At 37.9% G+C, this 17,347-nt stretch overlaps 1 protein-coding gene across 1 annotated transcript; it reads left to right on the top strand.

Annotated features, from left to right (window-relative positions):
- The first annotated feature begins 3,370 nt into the window (after positions 1 to 3,370).
- On the top strand, positions 3,371 to 5,022 carry LOC129109104 (beta-2 adrenergic receptor-like). Its single transcript, XM_054621061.1, has 2 exons — positions 3,371 to 3,653; positions 4,115 to 5,022. The coding sequence occupies exons 1-2, from the start codon at positions 3,371 to 3,373 to the stop codon at positions 5,020 to 5,022; spliced, it is 1,191 nt and encodes a 396-aa protein (XP_054477036.1).
- Positions 5,023 to 17,347: the final 12,325 nt, after the last annotated feature.

Here is a 17,347-nt window from a genome sequence, read left to right as displayed (position 1 = left end):
CTCCACAACTTGCCTGAGAATCATCACGTTTTTAAATTGTCTTCAGTATTAATATAATCCAGTGATAGTTTTCCGTACATTCATACGTGCATTGCAATTAATAACTCAATAGCTATTTCGGCACACTTTAAATGGTGATCATTTGCATACCTGTTAATACATATCGGGTAAAAGGCTAAAATACGGGGATAAACTTGCGGGCGGACAACAAACTTCCTCTTCTTCTTCGGTTGTTTTAAAGGCGGTTTGCATTCAAACATTTCCATTATCACCCACCACTGGTTTGATAATAAGACTGAACCGATCAGATTATTATGTATTATGTAAACCATTGAGAGGGTCTTTAAGCCTGACAGACAGTTGAACGACTTCGTTACATGGCAACTTTGTACTGTTTATATCTCCAAAAGCATGTGGTGTTGGGGTCACGCACTGGTCTCTGTTTTGTCTGAGGGGGTGGGGGCGAATAATGTCAGTTTTTTAGCTGGAGAAAGAGTTTTTATTTATTTATTATTTTACAAAAAGACACAAAAAATTAAGGCTCATTTTAGGCTATGTTTTCCTGTGTTTGTATTTAATTTCCCCCTTACTCAAACACAGGTAGGCCTACATTTCTCAATCTGAACTGATTATGAAGATGTTGGGGTTGTATATCTCTAAACATTCGTGCTGCGTGTGTTTGTGTGAATGTGTGTGTGCTGTCTTTGCTCTCAGCTGCTTGTCTCACCACGCCTGAGGTCTTGCCACAGGGAAGACTTCCGCCTGTCATCTTCACTCAAGGTAAAGGCAAAAAGCCCCTTATTGAGGTTTATCCTCTATTCTCCCCAAAATATTGTTTTCTTTGTTTTACCACCAGTTTAAGTAAAAGTAAAGGAATTGCTCTGTTATGACATGAAAACAATTACCCAAAGCTGTTCAAAATGCTGTCGATTTTACAAACCAGCCAATCTTGTCATTAGTTACTTTTTAATATCTCAATTTACACTGCATTAAATAATTGATTTAATAATGTATGTATTTGATGGACTCATATTATACAATAAAAAGCTCAAGTAGAGGAAAGGAAACACTGATTTGTGCAAGAATATCTTCTCTCTCCTCCCCAAGCCTCTTAGTATTTTAAAGGGAAAGACTATCACTTCAGTTTTTCAATATTCTCAAGATTCGTATAATGTTAACATTCAAAAAACTCTCTTGTATATCTTGGCCTCTTGTAACTTATGTCCTTGAAGTTATAAATTGTTGCTGCTGTAGTATTACTTTAAATGTGTGAAGTGAATATAAAAAGCGTAAAGGTAGATGGATATTCTCCCAGTCTGACTTTCACCAAACAGAACAATAGAGGAGGCTTCTGTTAAACCCAGGATTACATATACGGTTACAGCGTATATCTGAATATTGAAATGGGAAATTAATCTGTGCATGTCTGTTTCAGGGAGGTTGTTAACATTGTTTTATCAGCTTGATACTTTATAACGTTTCATTATTCATTGAAATTTGCTTATAAACATGATTTTTAAACTGATGACATGTGGCAGAAGACCACTACATTTGTCTGTTTCAGAGACCCAAGCTTTAAATAATGGTTAAATACAGTGTATTTCCATGTTCTCTACATGTGATTGGTGTTGACAGCGTTAATTATGCAGCATTTCCGTTCTAGATCCTAAATTAGTCTATTGGGATTAGAAGAGGAGATAGACCTTCCTGATATGTGATTAAGAGGTAACATCACCTTCATCACCAGGCACAGCTTGTAGCAAAGGGATACATTTAGGGATATTATTTTTACACAAACAGCTGTGGAGTCTATGGGACCCCAAAAAATGAAGAAGTAAAGCCATTCTTTAAAAGCAGCATGCTTATTAAAGACACTTTACACGGATGTGACTGTCGATTGCATAACAACGCACAGAGTCTTTGAGAAAGATTCATCACTCCATGCTGTCCTCTCTGAATGCTTGTATGATGTCTAAGTAAATACCAGGCCAATACTATATAACAATATAGAGCCTATAAACTATGTTATCAATCATGCAATCAGGTAGTCGTTCGACTAAACTGAGGCACAAATACATCTGATTTAATCACATGAATGAATTCTGCTTTCATTTCTGAATAGAACATCAAGATAAAAGTCACCGATGTCTGATTGACAAAAAGCCTCCACTTGAACAGACAGATGAATCCCACAATGTTATATATATATTCCATGTCTGAAAAGGACATTTGTAGTTTCTTGGGGTGAATACTTGTTATGGGCACTGTATAATAATGTCTGATCAACAATTTCCAAGAATAATAGTACAAAAGAAGAACAAGAAAGTTTTATTATCTCTTACCCTTTTACAAACAGATATGTTTTATTAGATTACGGTATATTTATTTGGCTCACTATAATGACAATTCCGATGTGTTTTCACAATCACTCTTTAAATCTAATTTGTGGAAGGAAGACTGATATTAAAATTTAAAGTAATCAAGGATATGTGAACAAGTTGTGGGGCCGATGAGCCTTGCGTTTCTTTCATACTGAGATTGTCTGAGTTTTCACTAAATCCTCAACAATATGCTGGTCACAGACTACACAGTTTCATGAGAGTTTCTCAAGAACCTCTCATTATTCTGATGCTAAATCACTGCTGATAACCGTTAAAGGATTTCAAGTCTCACAGCTGGGATGTTTTGTTGGTGCTTCCTGTACCAAACGCCAGAGGGAGAACATGGGATTTGGTTTGGTTTTGTGTTCTGGTCTGAATATGTCCATTCCTGTTACCCTTTTTTTTTCTTGGATGTGTGTACCTTCCTGTTCTCCAGTCCAGTGAACAGCAAAAATGATTGAAGGACCCGTGTATTTGGTTGTCAGCTGAGGATAAAAATGTTGGTACTGAGTCTCTGCATAGGTACTGACAGCTTTGAGGTTCCTCCAACACTGTTAGGGCACAAGAACAGCATGTAACCACAAAACCACTGCCCATACTTTTTATTTTTTGAAATCTTGGAAGAAAAACTACCTGCCATTGATATGTTGATAAGTTTTGTTTTTCACAAAAGAGTCAAAAAGGGAGTGACTTTTAGTTCCAATAGTAGATACTGATGTTTTACCTGCATGGTTGATGGGAGAGTGTTGATTTGTTTTAAAGTGAGAGAGGGAGAGAGAGTTGTGCCATAAAACTTGACTTGGAGATTAATGACATACAGAACTTTATACTGCTTCTTATAATACTGGTTCATTATTTGGACAGACCATTTAACTGCCTTCATATATTTTTCATTTCTCATCAGTGTAGTGTCCCAGTCCAGGACATGGTTTCCTGAGCGACCTTTCTGCCTACAAATCACAAGGGGTAAATCCAGTCTATCCCGGGCCATGACTGCTCTGCTTCCCAACGTAAGTGTTCCTGGGAGTACAGCAGTTCTGCTGCCGATGTCAGACTGTCCGTTTAACGTCACCGCAGCTGCTCAGGAAGGACTCGGTTCGGGCCAGTCACTGCCGCCGCTCTGCACCCTCTGTTGCTGTGGATTTATCAATCGTACTTTGGCAGTGGTGTTCATGGTCAGCCTGGCATTTGCCATTGTGGTTGGAAATGTGGTCACCCTTACTGTCTTTGTGCAAACGAGGCAGTCCCGAACACCACAGGGATACCTGAAAGGTAAATGTTGTTAATCATCTTAGAATTTAATGCAAATCTGTCAATAAACTTATTGAGCTTGGATCAGTGTTGAAGCTCCTCCACAGGGAAGGTTCCTTCCAGCAGAAATTCAATATTGATACTGAAATAAAATAAATGGTATGATGTAATTTCATGGTTCTATTCAAATCAATATTGTTAATGAAGAAGAATTTGTCAACCTGCCAACACCAAAGGCCTTCTAGGGTCTAATGACAAAGATCAAAGAAGGTCTTAGTTATTTATAGCAGTAGCTTATTTAATTTAGTTAATTATATGATCTTGTTTATTTAACAAGATCATATATTCAATTCTCACACATTTTCACACTCTTGTTGCAATTTTATCTAAAAGGGCTAGTCGAGCTTGAAGTGTATCGACTAGAAAACAGCTTCAATGTGTTCCCTTAGCCCTCTTGTTCCTGTTGTCTCTCTCTCTGACAGTGTCTCTGGCCATAGCAGACATGATGGTTGGTGTCCTCGTGGTCCCATTCTCCGTCTACACTGAGATCTCACTGATGGTGACCAGCACACCTCCCATTTGGTACCAGGGCAGCTCTATTTCTCCGGCCACCTCCTCTTCTCTCGGGGGACTCGTGAGCCCTTGGCAGCCCTGCATGCTGATTGGTCCCGTGTTTGCTGGATGCACCTTTGTCTCCATCAGCACCATCTTCCTCATGACACTGGAGAGAAGCGTGGCCATCCTACGGCCCCTCCACAAGGACGCCCTGGTGACCCGGAGAAGGACTCTGCTCCTCATCCTGCTCTCCTGGGCTGCCAGCCTCCTGCTGGCTCTTGCGCCCCTCATCTTTAGCAGAAACTTCACTTTGGAGTACAACGAGTGCAGCCGGATGTGTAACTACACACCACTATTGTTGGGAAGCCAGCTGCCACCTGATGCCAACATTTTGCTGTTATTCCCAGCATTTGACTTCACACTGCTCGGTGGCACATTAGCAGTGAACATTGTGTCTTTCACCAGCATCCGACGGTACTCCCGAAAACGCAAACTGCTGTCAGAGGGGAGTCTGAGTGATGGAGGGGGAGGAGGAGGGGCAGGGGGAGGAGGAGGATGCTCTCACAGGCCCTCCTTCTCAGATATCAAAGCTGCCAAGACAATTGGCATACTGACATTCGCCTTCACAGCATCCTTCACTCCCATCGCAGTGTTTGTGCTCGGGAACGTGGTGGGATACACCTGGTGTAACTTTTCCTTTTTTGCCTTCTGGATCCTGACAGGAAACAGTTGCTGTAATGTCATAATCTACAGTGTCAGGGATCACCGCTTCAGGAAGGGTGTGACCCTGCTCTTTCAGCGAGACCCTTCCCCCCCACATTTCGAGAAGTCCTGAGGGATACATGAATCTCAAAAGCAACAAGCACATGTTTTGTGGCTGCTTTCCATTAAGTTTGATATTTAAGGGAATAGTTTGAAAGTTTGGTATTTTTGAAGGGGCCTTGAGAGTAGTTTCCTCTAACTCTCGGCAAGTGCATGTCCCAAACTGTCAAACTATTCCTTAAATTCAAATGTAAACTCCATATGAGAATTATTGCAGCTGTTTGCTACTTTGAATTGTGAATCGAAACCAAATTTTAAATCTTTAAGCTCCTTCCACCTTTTTCTTTATACAACCTGTCATCTTCCTCAAACCTCTTTTCTAAAACTTTACATCAGAGGGCTTTTATGAGCTTTTTAATAACTTCAGGAACCAAACCTACTGTACTGTATCTCCCGGTGCAGCACTGACAATCCACAATAACCACACAGTTAATGTTATGTTTTTTATGGCAGTGGTGGGTTTGTCATCTATTAAATTACCAGGGATATTGTAAACGTGTTAAGTTTTGCATCCTCTTTGGAATAAAGTGGGTTACAAATGTTTTGGTTGTGGGAATGGTTCAGAATATAGACTTGATTCTGTTGTGTTACAGACGTTTATTTTTGAGCATCTAACTTCTAACTATTGTGATAATAATCTGCCTAAAGTATCAGAAATGCACTTTATCAGTTACTATGTGAGCTATTTGCATAAAGCCACATAATAATTAAGTTTTATTTTTAGCGTTTTATAATACTGGGTATTTTTGTCTAAGCAACTGTGAATGAAAATAAGATCTGCATTGATACTAAATCAGTATAGACTAAATAAATGGGATGCCAACCACAGATATTTAGTATAAAGAGCATTATGATTAAAGCAGACCCTCATACTGTGCTGGACTATCTTTTCAGGGTTTAATGTACTTGTAACTTATAAAACATATCCCACCAGTTTGTCAGCAATAAGTCTGGGTTTTGTTTGAAAATATTCTTAAATATTTAAATCAGGTTGAAGGGCATTTTGCAACATAAAATGGCTATATTTTCATTCATAAAATTGTTTCAGTGCTGCATGTAATTCTTCCATAACTGAAAGCCTTTGATATGATAACAATTCAGATCTTTTTCTTGTTTTTAATTGCTCTAAATTGTTTCCAGATTTATCTGTGACTTAAAAGTGTTCCAATAATTCAACTAGAAAGGTGCACTCAGTAGCGCGCAGATCTCCACCAGTGTGTCAACAACAACGGCAACGTCCACTGTTGTATTGTGTGATTGGATGAATACAACCCACAATTGGATAACTCCTCGCCTAAACACCAACAGGCTGTAAGACACACCTCATTCGAATTAAAAAACAAGCAGAGATGAATGCAGGCAATCAGCTCAAAGTTGTCGTACATTCTTAAATCTAATATGTTAATATGTTAAGTACGAATGTGCAATTATTTTTGTAGTTTAAAAATCTGCCACAGTCATGGAAAAGTTTGAAATCTTCAGCGTCCTAATCATCGTTGGCTCTGTGTTAGAAAAACATGATAATTATTGTGCTGGTAATGAATAACTGTAAAGAATTGTATCAGTGGTGCGTAATTCATCAGTGGTGATTGCATCCGATTTGATAATAATAAATGTGTTTGGGAACATTTAATTTGTAAGTTTCATGGGGTTCAGTGTGACATTAATGCACTCAGCTCACTGATGTAATATTCACAACCTCAACAGTGACACAACCTGCTTTAAAGCAACCTCAGCACTCTGTAGTCTTATTGGCTTGAACCGATTGGGATCATGTCATGTAATGTGGAGAATGAGCTACTTTACTGAAGCTCCAGCATGACCCGCCATGAGGGAATCTTTGACAGTGTGAAGGTAAGATAGCAGGGTCAGTACTAGTCTCATCTCGGCACTTAAACATTTTAAATAATACATCTTAAGCACAGAAGAGAGGATTTTAAAACCGAGTGACCCAAATTGAAATTAGGGGAGTGTGTGTTTGCAGAGATGAGAAAAAAGTGTTTTTACATTTACTCTGTTCGCGAGTGATCTTGGAATTCAAGAAGACATTAGAAAGGGAGATAGAAGAGGGAACAGGCTAACTGCTAATGGCAGCAGCGATGTGACAAAAGCGTACTCAACCCTTTAGTCCTAACATGAAATAAATGATCTGATGCTTAACTGTTCATGTGGACCAGATCAAGAGTGAGAAAGACTGTCAGAACGAGATCAGGGGAAAATAACAGAGACAATGAAAGAGAGGGAATAAATCATGGATCCTTATATGGATGGATTTATGTAACCAGTAAGCTTATTAGTCGCTTATACATCATATCATATCGTACATTTTTCCATATTCATCTGAACAGCCTGATTTGTATTTACAGTGCTGACTCATTTATGAATCATTACATTATATCCTCACATTACCAGTTCTATCAGTCCTATTCTTTGATTCCTGGCGTTACATTTTTGGAGTCTACAGGCTGACAACATTGTTCACTGTCCAAAAGGCTTTCATACATGGCTGTTATGGCAGGAGACTTACTCACATAAGGTGGAACTTTTGCTGCAGAGAGGTGGCACCTTTCCACAATATATCTTGTTGTAAACTGACTCCATGCACGACTAGGTATTTGTGTTAAAGCTAAAAAGTTCCTTTGTAGTTTTTATTGTTTAGTCTGAAGTTGCTTCACTGGCGCCTATCTCCCTCTTCTGAATATAAATGAATGGCATAATAATATAGTATAATATACATACAATACTTAATATATATTGAAGTTTTACTATTTTCCATCTGGTTTGTCCTCATGCATCATCCTGTCAGACATACCACCAGGTCTAGTTTTTCGATTAACAATTAATTCAGAACTCACTTCACCTCACTTCGTCCTTTTATCATTTCCTGAGCTCTGAATAGTCGGGTTAATTGTTAAATTACTATGTTCCCCTACATGACAAGTAGGTCAGTATAAGAGCCTATTAACAGGGGTTGTTAGATTTACTCCCTCAAGGCCCAAAATTAAAGATAAGATCGCATATCATGCTCATTTTCTGGTTCATACTTATATTTTGGGTGTTAACATGTTTGAATATAAACCTGTATTCATTCTGTGTCTGAAAGGCTCTGTTTTAGGAGTGTCTCTTTAAGCAATCCTCCTGTAAAAGCCCAGTCTGCTCTGATTGGCTTACGAGAAAACATTGCGCACCCACAGCTTGAGGTAGTTCTCAAGCTGTGGGTGGAGATACTTGGGTGGGTGGCAGTATATTATAATGAGCCTGCACGTGACAAAGGAAGGGGAACCAAATCTGAAGGGCTTGTTGAATCAAGTTTTCTGATCAAAGCAGCCCACCAAAAAACGGTGTGGTTGTCTTATTTTACAGTTAATGGGCTGATAGGTAATCCAGATACCATAATGTATGTGCACAAGCACTGAAAAATGAGTTTGTCCCCTTAAAGATCTGACTTTTAAATGGTTTATGGTTAAATTTTAGGGATAACTTTTCCAGGGATTATATGGCTATTTTGTAATTTCATAGGGAGGGCATAAAACATGCCAATCCAACCCAATTAATCTATCACAAAGCCACTTCAAAGGCACTAGAAAGCTGCTTTTCAAAATGAATGTACTTGTGTAAAATGGCAGTTAATATAATGTCATGTGTTACAGCTTGTGACTGAAAACATTTATGGGAATCTTATCAAAACATGTTTTATAGTGAAGAAAAGATTTAAAAAGGAAAATACAAATTTAGTCCCTTATGAATGAGCTATAGACAGACAGTATAGGCTAATTTGCAAGTAAACAAAAAAACAGGATGATGGTTATTTGTTAGTCAGAATCATTTAAATGTGGTCAAATGTCTGGGGATGTTGTGCTTGAGCTCAATCTCTTGAAGAGACCAGCTGCTTTGAGGAACATATGAATGAACACATGAATTTCAGTACTCCAAACAACAAAGTCCATAAATAAATGACCCTCTGTATTGTAATTTTAGGGTTGCAGCAGCGCAGCCTTGTTTCCTATATTAGACAGACTCTGTATCTCTATAGTTACACCCCAACACAATCACACACACACACATGCACACTACTGCCGCCAGCAAGAGACATTGTAGACGATAGGTCAGAGCACTTTGGAGCCTCAGCAAGGTTATGTATTGTTGTCTGTCCTATTTCTTTTTTATCCTCTCTAGTTTCATTGTCCTAATGAATTTTTAATTGTCTCTCTAAGCACTTAAGGCAAGAGATTTGTGTCAGAACCGATAAAGCACAGAGACCACCTGTGGCTGCTGTCCGTTTTTGGCTCAACAGAGGAAAGGGCAAAGGCACAGATGTCTAGGAGGGCTGATGAGGGGGCTGAGTTTGGGAATGATGCTCCTCCACAGGGGAAACAACAGGCCACGTCGACTCCAGGTTCGCAGGAAGATTACAATATTGTGTAAGATGATACAGAAAAACAGGAAATACCTTCATCTCTTTATCATTCCCATAATAAAAGCAAAGTTGATATATTTCAAAACAGTGGACTCATGACATATCTGCTAAACTAAAATTGTTCTCTTTCGGGATGATAAAATTTGAATATGGAAAGGAAGGATTATGTTGTATATAATTTACATAAGAAGGAGTGAGCCTTATGTGCCCGGTTGAGATTTGGTATGTTACCACTGAATGTTGAAAATGGACAGTATGTCAGTCTGGAAGAAGAAAATCTCAAAGATAAAGATTGTTTTTGTTTTCTTGTCATTTTTATATATGGTTTAAAGCAAGCAACACATTGTTTAGCAAAACTAAAACAGCAATCAATAAGGAAGATGCATGAAGAATGACCTGGCTGTTCTAAAACCAAACATTTAAAGCTATAGCTTAAAAATGTTGGAAAATATGAGGATATCTGGCAGATAGCTGGACAAGAACATTGATACTGTACCACTCAGATTGGTATCAATCAAGTCTTGGCAGCAAAGTGAGTAAGCTTAATTCCAAAAAGCACTCTGAGAAAGCCTAAAAGATGAGGAAGAAAAGCCTTCTATCAGTCTAAAATTAAGGTTTGTAAGGCTGATTTAACAAAGTGAATAAATAAAATAATAATAAATGATAAAAATGATAAAAAATAAAATGATAATAAAATGAATAAATGATAAAAAAATCCAAGAGTTATAGTGCAGTTACAGTGCATTAGGTTTCCTAAATTCAATAAAGTAATGCAGTAAAAGTGCAGTAGAGAAACCCATCAATCAAAGGCAACAGCAAAGCTTTTAAAGACAAGGAAATTCAAAAAAACTTTCTGTTCATTCACTGTGGACCACCTCTGTTGTTTATTATCTTTTGATTATTTTATCTGGCTTTCCCATTATTTCTCACACAAAGTATATACTATGTCATCAGTTTACTGCTGAAGTGATATGCAGGGAAAAGTGGAAAAGCATAACTAAAGTGTATGATTGATACCTTATGCAGACTTTCTCTCACTGTCCTCATAGAAAGTTTATATCTTCTAGAAAAGAGCAGAAGCTGATTAGAGAGTCCAGAAACACCAGCTCCATCGCCGGACGGCTGTCATGCTCGGTCCACACCAGACAGATATGATAGCCAGATTATTCACAGTGTGGCCAAAGTGCTGCTCTGGTGTCAGGTCTACGTAGAGTCATGAGCATCCACCTGCACAGTTCATCCAGATGCTCCTCAGGAAACTCACTATTGCACTTAACCTGAGTGGTCCTGTCACTGCAGCCTGTCCTCGTACAGAGTGGTTGCTTTGTAATATTTATCAAAGGAGTTTTACTGGGTTTGAGAAAGGTGGTATAATAACACAACTGCTATTGCTACTGAAATCCTCAGCTCTCCAGCAAGAGGCACACAACAAACTTAAATCAGTTGCATCAGTCTGTTACATCCATCCAAACTGATAATGAATTACTTACAATTAAAAAACTACAATCTATTATTATACAATCTAATATATTAACACCATCCTACTTAATTATCAAAAGTTTTCTATGTACTTCCTCTATTATATTCAGTGTAAAGTCTCAATAATACCTAATGACAATCAAACAATAACAACAAAGTAATGTCTATTTTTTGACGAAATATATCAGACTTTGCTTCTTATGGATATATGTGTGTATTTAGTGTATGTTTAGGGCTTGGTTAACATATGAAAGGGCTGTAGAGCAACCACTTCCAGGGTTGAATGATGGTTATCTCTGATGCCTTTCATCCGACTTGTTTCCCGCTTGCTTGGGCTAATGTGAGCTGAAGTGTCATGCAGTAACGCCATATGGCTTTACTGCATAGGTAAGAGTGAGTGGGTGTTTGCTACTCTTTGCAAATAGGAGTTATGTAAAACCTGAAACAATGTTAGGACAATGCTAAAAATAGAATAAGTGAAACCGTAATATTTGGGAAGCATCTGAAGTGGGACATTTGCTGTTTTGACCTTGATACATACTATGAAGCTTATTGTGTACAGTTTATCTCCTTCCTTCTTCTCTTCGTTCTGTATACAGCATCTATCCATTTTCTTCTTTACTTTATCTCTTCCTACCTTCTTTAATTTCTTTCTTTACATCGTTCTTTCCTTTTGGCCATCCTGCCTTATCTCTTTTTTTCCATCTTCCCGTCCTTCTTTACTTTATTTTATTTTTTCTTTCCTCTCTTCGTTTATCAATCCCCTTCCTCCTGTGTGTTTTAGATACAAACACGCTCCCATCAGCGGTAATCGGTTTGGGCAGCATAGTGTGTAATTTATGTCTCCGTCTGCCTCCATCACACCTGTGACTTCCTGTAGCCAGAGGCTTCTCAGACTCTCATAGCAGCCGTCTGCAGAAGGGCACTAGACTGTATTCTTCCATCACAATGCACTACAGACATGTTCTAGGAATGCATTATGGCTTTTTCATTGTGTGCTTTCTATTTATTCATATACAAAAAGGTAATTTCTTCTATGCCTTATCTTCTGTGATATATATAAACAGAGAACAATTTACTGTTCTGAGTTGTTCGCGTTCTTAAGACTAAAGCTTACTGAAGCCAAAAATATTACCGGTACTTGCAATATGGCTGCATTGTGGAAACTAGTAATGTCGGTTCCCCTGAGCTCTTATTTGCATGATGTGCAGTGATGACGTGCAGTGATGTATGAAAGACAAAGAGGGTGTGGTTACACTGCTGTCGACTGTGGACTTACAGTATGTACTGGTTTGGTTTGGAGAGGTTAAGCAAACCACATGGCAACATGCATTCAAAAGGTCTCCTCTAACAGTGTCAGTGCCTTCAACACCAATGATCTATATGGAATTTAATACTTCTTGTTGTGTTCAAAATTGTGATTTTGTTTGTTATATTTAAAGGATAATTTTTATTTGACTAAGCATACAGAATGAAAAGAACAATAAGCTAAAAAATCTACTCAAAGTAGTAAAAGAAAACTACTACACATGCACTTATGATAAACAGGAACTTGAGAGCCACTTACCATTTGATTTTAGACTGGCTCGCAGTTTAGAGTCCAACAGAATAGAGAAGAAGTAGCAGAATTAAAGAAATATATGTGTTCTAGCATTTTAATTTGAGCATAATATAGATTATAAAATACTGCCTGAGGCTATTGCTGAAGCAGATGCAATTCTGAAGCCTTGTCCTAATGCAGCAGATATACATTAATATATCATAATCATATATTAGTATTCATATGAAAAGGGTAGACTCAGGGGGCTTGGATGGATGTAAAAACCATTAATGCTAAATGTTACATGTGTATGAGGTTACTTTTTTATAGACTGGTATATAAATGATTTACACTAAATGGTTTGGCATACATATACACATTGGCCACAGTCATTGAGGATGCTTCAGTATTATTGGGAATATTATAGATAATACTCCATACATAACAATAACCACAGTGACCATTACCCTTTGAGGGTAAAATAAGAAATCTTACTTAACAAACCGACTCCCTCCCCCCTGCAAAATTAAAAAATCATATTTTTAAAAATATATAAAGTTCTTCCACCAATTTTATCTGACTATGTTCGTTTCCTACAAAAAATTAAAAAAAAAAAAAATAATTAAATGAAATCATCCAAAGAACATTAAATCACGATCAGGATTCAGGAAAAACATTTCTGCCTATTAGGTTGACCTGACAGGCTTGCAGCTGTCATGACTCCTCCTCCTTATGGCAAACAAACACATCAGACAGCACCTGCTGCCCTCCGAGTTACATAATCACGTCTGCTTGACATCCGCCTTACTATTTTACCCCTTTTTCATAATTTAACAAGATTTGTCAAGGACCTGCCTTCATTCAACACTGTGACATTTCAATAATGGTGTAGATGGTCTAAATGCTATATGTAATTTTAGAGTTAATTTTGATAGTATAAGTGCTATGGAAAATTTGATGCCACTAATGATGAGGAGTCTGATAATGATCACGTTCATTCTTTGCTCTACTATGATATATTATGCTGAAGTGCTACCAGCTGTTTTCCTCGATGTACAGAGTCACAACGTTCAGCACACAGAAACTCAAGATCTTTCAAGCAGCTGTATTTAACATTCAGAGCATTAATATAGCAGCAAAAAAATATTTTCTATGGAAGATCTAGTTGAGTAATGTCTAGCTGAGCAGAGAATACATTCCCTCTCCCTCTGTGTGTGTTGTTTTCAGAGCTTCTCCTTGCTTTGATGACATTGCGAGGCAGGCCTTCATGTTTTTAGTGCATGTTAGTGCATGTGAGTGCACAGTCTGGAAAATGTGCTAGAAAAATGCACTGCACTGTATACAGTAGAATACCGACATACTAGCCTTGACAAAATATTCAATCCCAACACTTTGCACATAAGAAGCTCCTTTGACAGCAAATTGTATTGAGAGTCAAAGCGGATACATCTGTATCCCCTGAGCACTTAGATATATAGCAGTGTTTTTCTTTCCTCCTCACAGATTTGGTTTGGCTCAGTCCAACTTGGAATTGTCTGTGAACGGCACTTTTCATGTAATTTCTCTGGTTTTCAATGAGGTTTAGGTAGGCATGGGTCTCTGCAGGGCTTTCATATTTTTCCTCTGAAGTTATTCCAGCATTGACATCTTTGATTTTACGGTCATGGTCCTGCTAGAATACTGTATTGATCTAGAGTCTTTGGCAGTCTAATGCAGGTTTCCTCTCAACAATTTCCCCACATTTGTCTTATTTCACTGTTGTGTCGACTCCTACAAGCCTCCCCACAGAATGATGCTGCCATTGACACGATTCACAGGGAAAATGTTGTTTGATGGGAGACACACTGTGCTCGCCTCTCAACAAACTCCACAACCTTTTTGTCTCTTGCTCTATGGAAAGTCTTTTAACTGATTCCAGAATGTTGTTTTTATTTTTTTCTCCGGGGTTGCTTCCTTCCTTTAACATACAAAGGTTTTGGTAATCTCATGTTTTATTCATATCTATGATTAGGTATGCTCATGTCCCAACATTGCATAGATCTACACCTACTGACAACCAATGACTTATGTTTGGTAAGGATTTACGTACCTCAACTCAGGCTGTCAGATTTTAATTTCAATACATTTGTAACAAAAGTGTCAAAAAAACCCAACCTTTATTAAAGTTTTGAGTTGATAATGAGAGTGCTGATCTAAATAAGCAATATAAATGATAAATTAACAACTTTTCAAGTCAGGCCCTAACACCAAAAACTATAACCCAGGGAAATTAACTGGCGTCATGAAGGTTTTTGTGGCTAACAAAGTAGTTTCTAAATCGTTACAATGCTTAGTTTGTTTTAATCTATCTAATTATCTTATTTATCAGGGTCTAAGTCCATGTTTTAACTGTATTATTTGTCTATAACTTGTCTGCTATAATGGATTTATTTAATGTTTTTTGTCTTGTGTTTCTGTAATTCTGTGTATTTCTATGTAGGCATAACATTTTTTTAATGTGAAATTTAATTTAAAATATGCCAAAATATTTAACAAACAAATTAAAATGTTTAAACAAATTAAAGGTCTGATAAGGTAAGCTACTTTCAGGGCACTCACAGGATTTGGATCTTTTCATCCTCATGCCTCCTCCTCCTCAAGCCTATACAATCTCCAATTAAGTCTATTTGATTTAAAATAATGCTTTATTGGCTCTTCCATTTCTTGTTCCAGAAAAAAACACATACATCACATAAAAAAATCTAATTATTGTAAATGTCATCTATATAAAGCAAAATAACAAACCATGTCAGAGTCTAAATGTCAAAACACAAAACACAACAGAGGACTGAGTTAGAGAAAAAGCAAAAGGGGTTGTCCCAGTGCCATAGTGGCTAAGACATGCTATATGCATATATACCAGATAAACGCAACATCACAGGTTCAATCCTGCCTGGGAACCTTTGCGGCACGTTCTACTGCTCTCTCTACTCCTGTCTCTATTTACACTGTCATGATGACAGTCACAGGTGGGTGGTAAGAAGAACTTAGACAATTCAATATGAATACTAACTACACATGTTAGAGTACTTACAGTGAGTAAACAGGAGGCTATGCTGGTGCATTTAGTCAATTAATAGATAAATCGCTCAATAGAAAATAATCGACACTTGCAATAATCACGTATTTGTTGTTAAATCATCCATAAAACTGAGAGTCAACAGCCAAAGCGCCTGTCTGAATGTACACATGAGCACAGAATTGCATAATAGCATGTAAAAACTTACTTGATGCTAACAAGCCAGCATGCCTATTAGCACCAAACACCAAGAACAGCTGATGTTGATAAAAATGTCATTAGTTATTTGATCAAAAACTAAATATTTTCTTAAATTAAACTTTTAACTGTTACAAATCCTCCTGAGGGAGACATCAATGTCTGTACCAAAAGCACTGAAATCCAAGATCATTTACTCACTCACACAAACGTCAACATCGTGATGCAAGGATAATGTCATGGGATCTTCGAGGTCATTAGAATTAATTCCCTTGGTACCATGGACACCTCCCTAAAAAACAGAAATGTCAACCTGTTGGTGGCGTCAAAAGGAAACTCAGATCACCAAAGTCAGTAGACTATATAAGAACCATAAATGTAATGTAAGAAAAGTATATGGCAATCCATCAATTAGATAAGATATTCAGTTTCACCCAAGTGGTGGACCTTAGGTTATTGTTGAGCCACACCACTAGAGTGTATATACAACATATGCTGGTTTCAATTCCCATGTGACAATTTACTGTTTTAAATCTAATTTATAACTGAAATGTCTCTGGGGTTTGCACTCTTCGTCAGATAACATGTAGTTTGTTTAAATCACCTCCGTCTCTGTGAGCTTGCGATTTTATGAATTTTGTAAACTAAAGAATTATTCAACAAAAACTAATTGGGTGTTATCGATAATGAAAACAGTAATTAGTTGCAGCTCTAGCAGAGTGATGTAGCTTTATTATGCAATGTGAAGAAAACCTTGCATAAGGATTGTTTTGGTGACATGTTTTGCATACAGATCTTACAGCAGCAGCATGTGTGTTTTATGTTCATTCACTGCTGTTTTTTTCTTTGTATCTCTCCCTCTGCAGCCAAAATAATTCCCTCCTCTTCTCTGGCAGTGTGAGTACTACCAAGACATCCACTCTTCACAGAGAATAGCTTATGATTGTGTTGGTTAGTCCTAATGTGTGCAGATCTTTTCCTTTTCCTGGTAGCTTTCAGATTGTATCAAAGCAGGCAGATTGCATCTCTAGGACAGATAAGCGCCGCCTCCTAGCTATAATCAATGTCATAAGAGGAAACTGTGCATCTAAGGGGCCATCAGTTTTTAAGTTGTGTCTGTCTGGAAGCCAGGCCTCGCCTCTCCTCTTTACTGTGACAACACATACAGCATACAAGCCAGTGTGGACTTGACCTCAGGGAGGGGAAGGAGGACGATGGAGGTAGCCGGAAGCTCACAGCTGATCCTAAAACTGTCGCTGCCTACACTGGCTAAGCAACGCTGTTTATTCTGGGATAAGCAGGAGGTGTTGTGAGGCTATGAAGGAATCTAAATGTGATGATGATCTAGTAAAAACCCAAGAATGAAAATAAAAAGCAGGCTTCACCGAAAATGGCGCTTCAATACCAATAGATAACGACAAAAATGGGGAGTGAGAGCTTGTCTGATGGAAGAAAACTTGAAGGGCTTTATCTATAGCAGCCAGGAACACATAGCAAAATCATCTAAGTTATTTCAAGGACAAACATCTCTTCTGTGTTCGCTGTTGCTACAGATGATTAGGAAGGATCAGTTGTATGCACTCAAGCAGAAGGCATTTCTCTGTGATTGTTAAAAAAAAAAACGCTGCAGATTTTGCACAATGTAA

The sequence above is a fragment of the Anoplopoma fimbria genome, chromosome 2, assembly GCF_027596085.1.
Source record: "Anoplopoma fimbria isolate UVic2021 breed Golden Eagle Sablefish chromosome 2, Afim_UVic_2022, whole genome shotgun sequence".
In the NCBI taxonomy this organism is placed as follows: domain Eukaryota; kingdom Metazoa; phylum Chordata; class Actinopteri; order Perciformes; family Anoplopomatidae; genus Anoplopoma; species Anoplopoma fimbria.
Note: the sequence above shows the minus strand (reverse complement) of the source record. Positions and strands in the feature narration are given on the sequence as shown.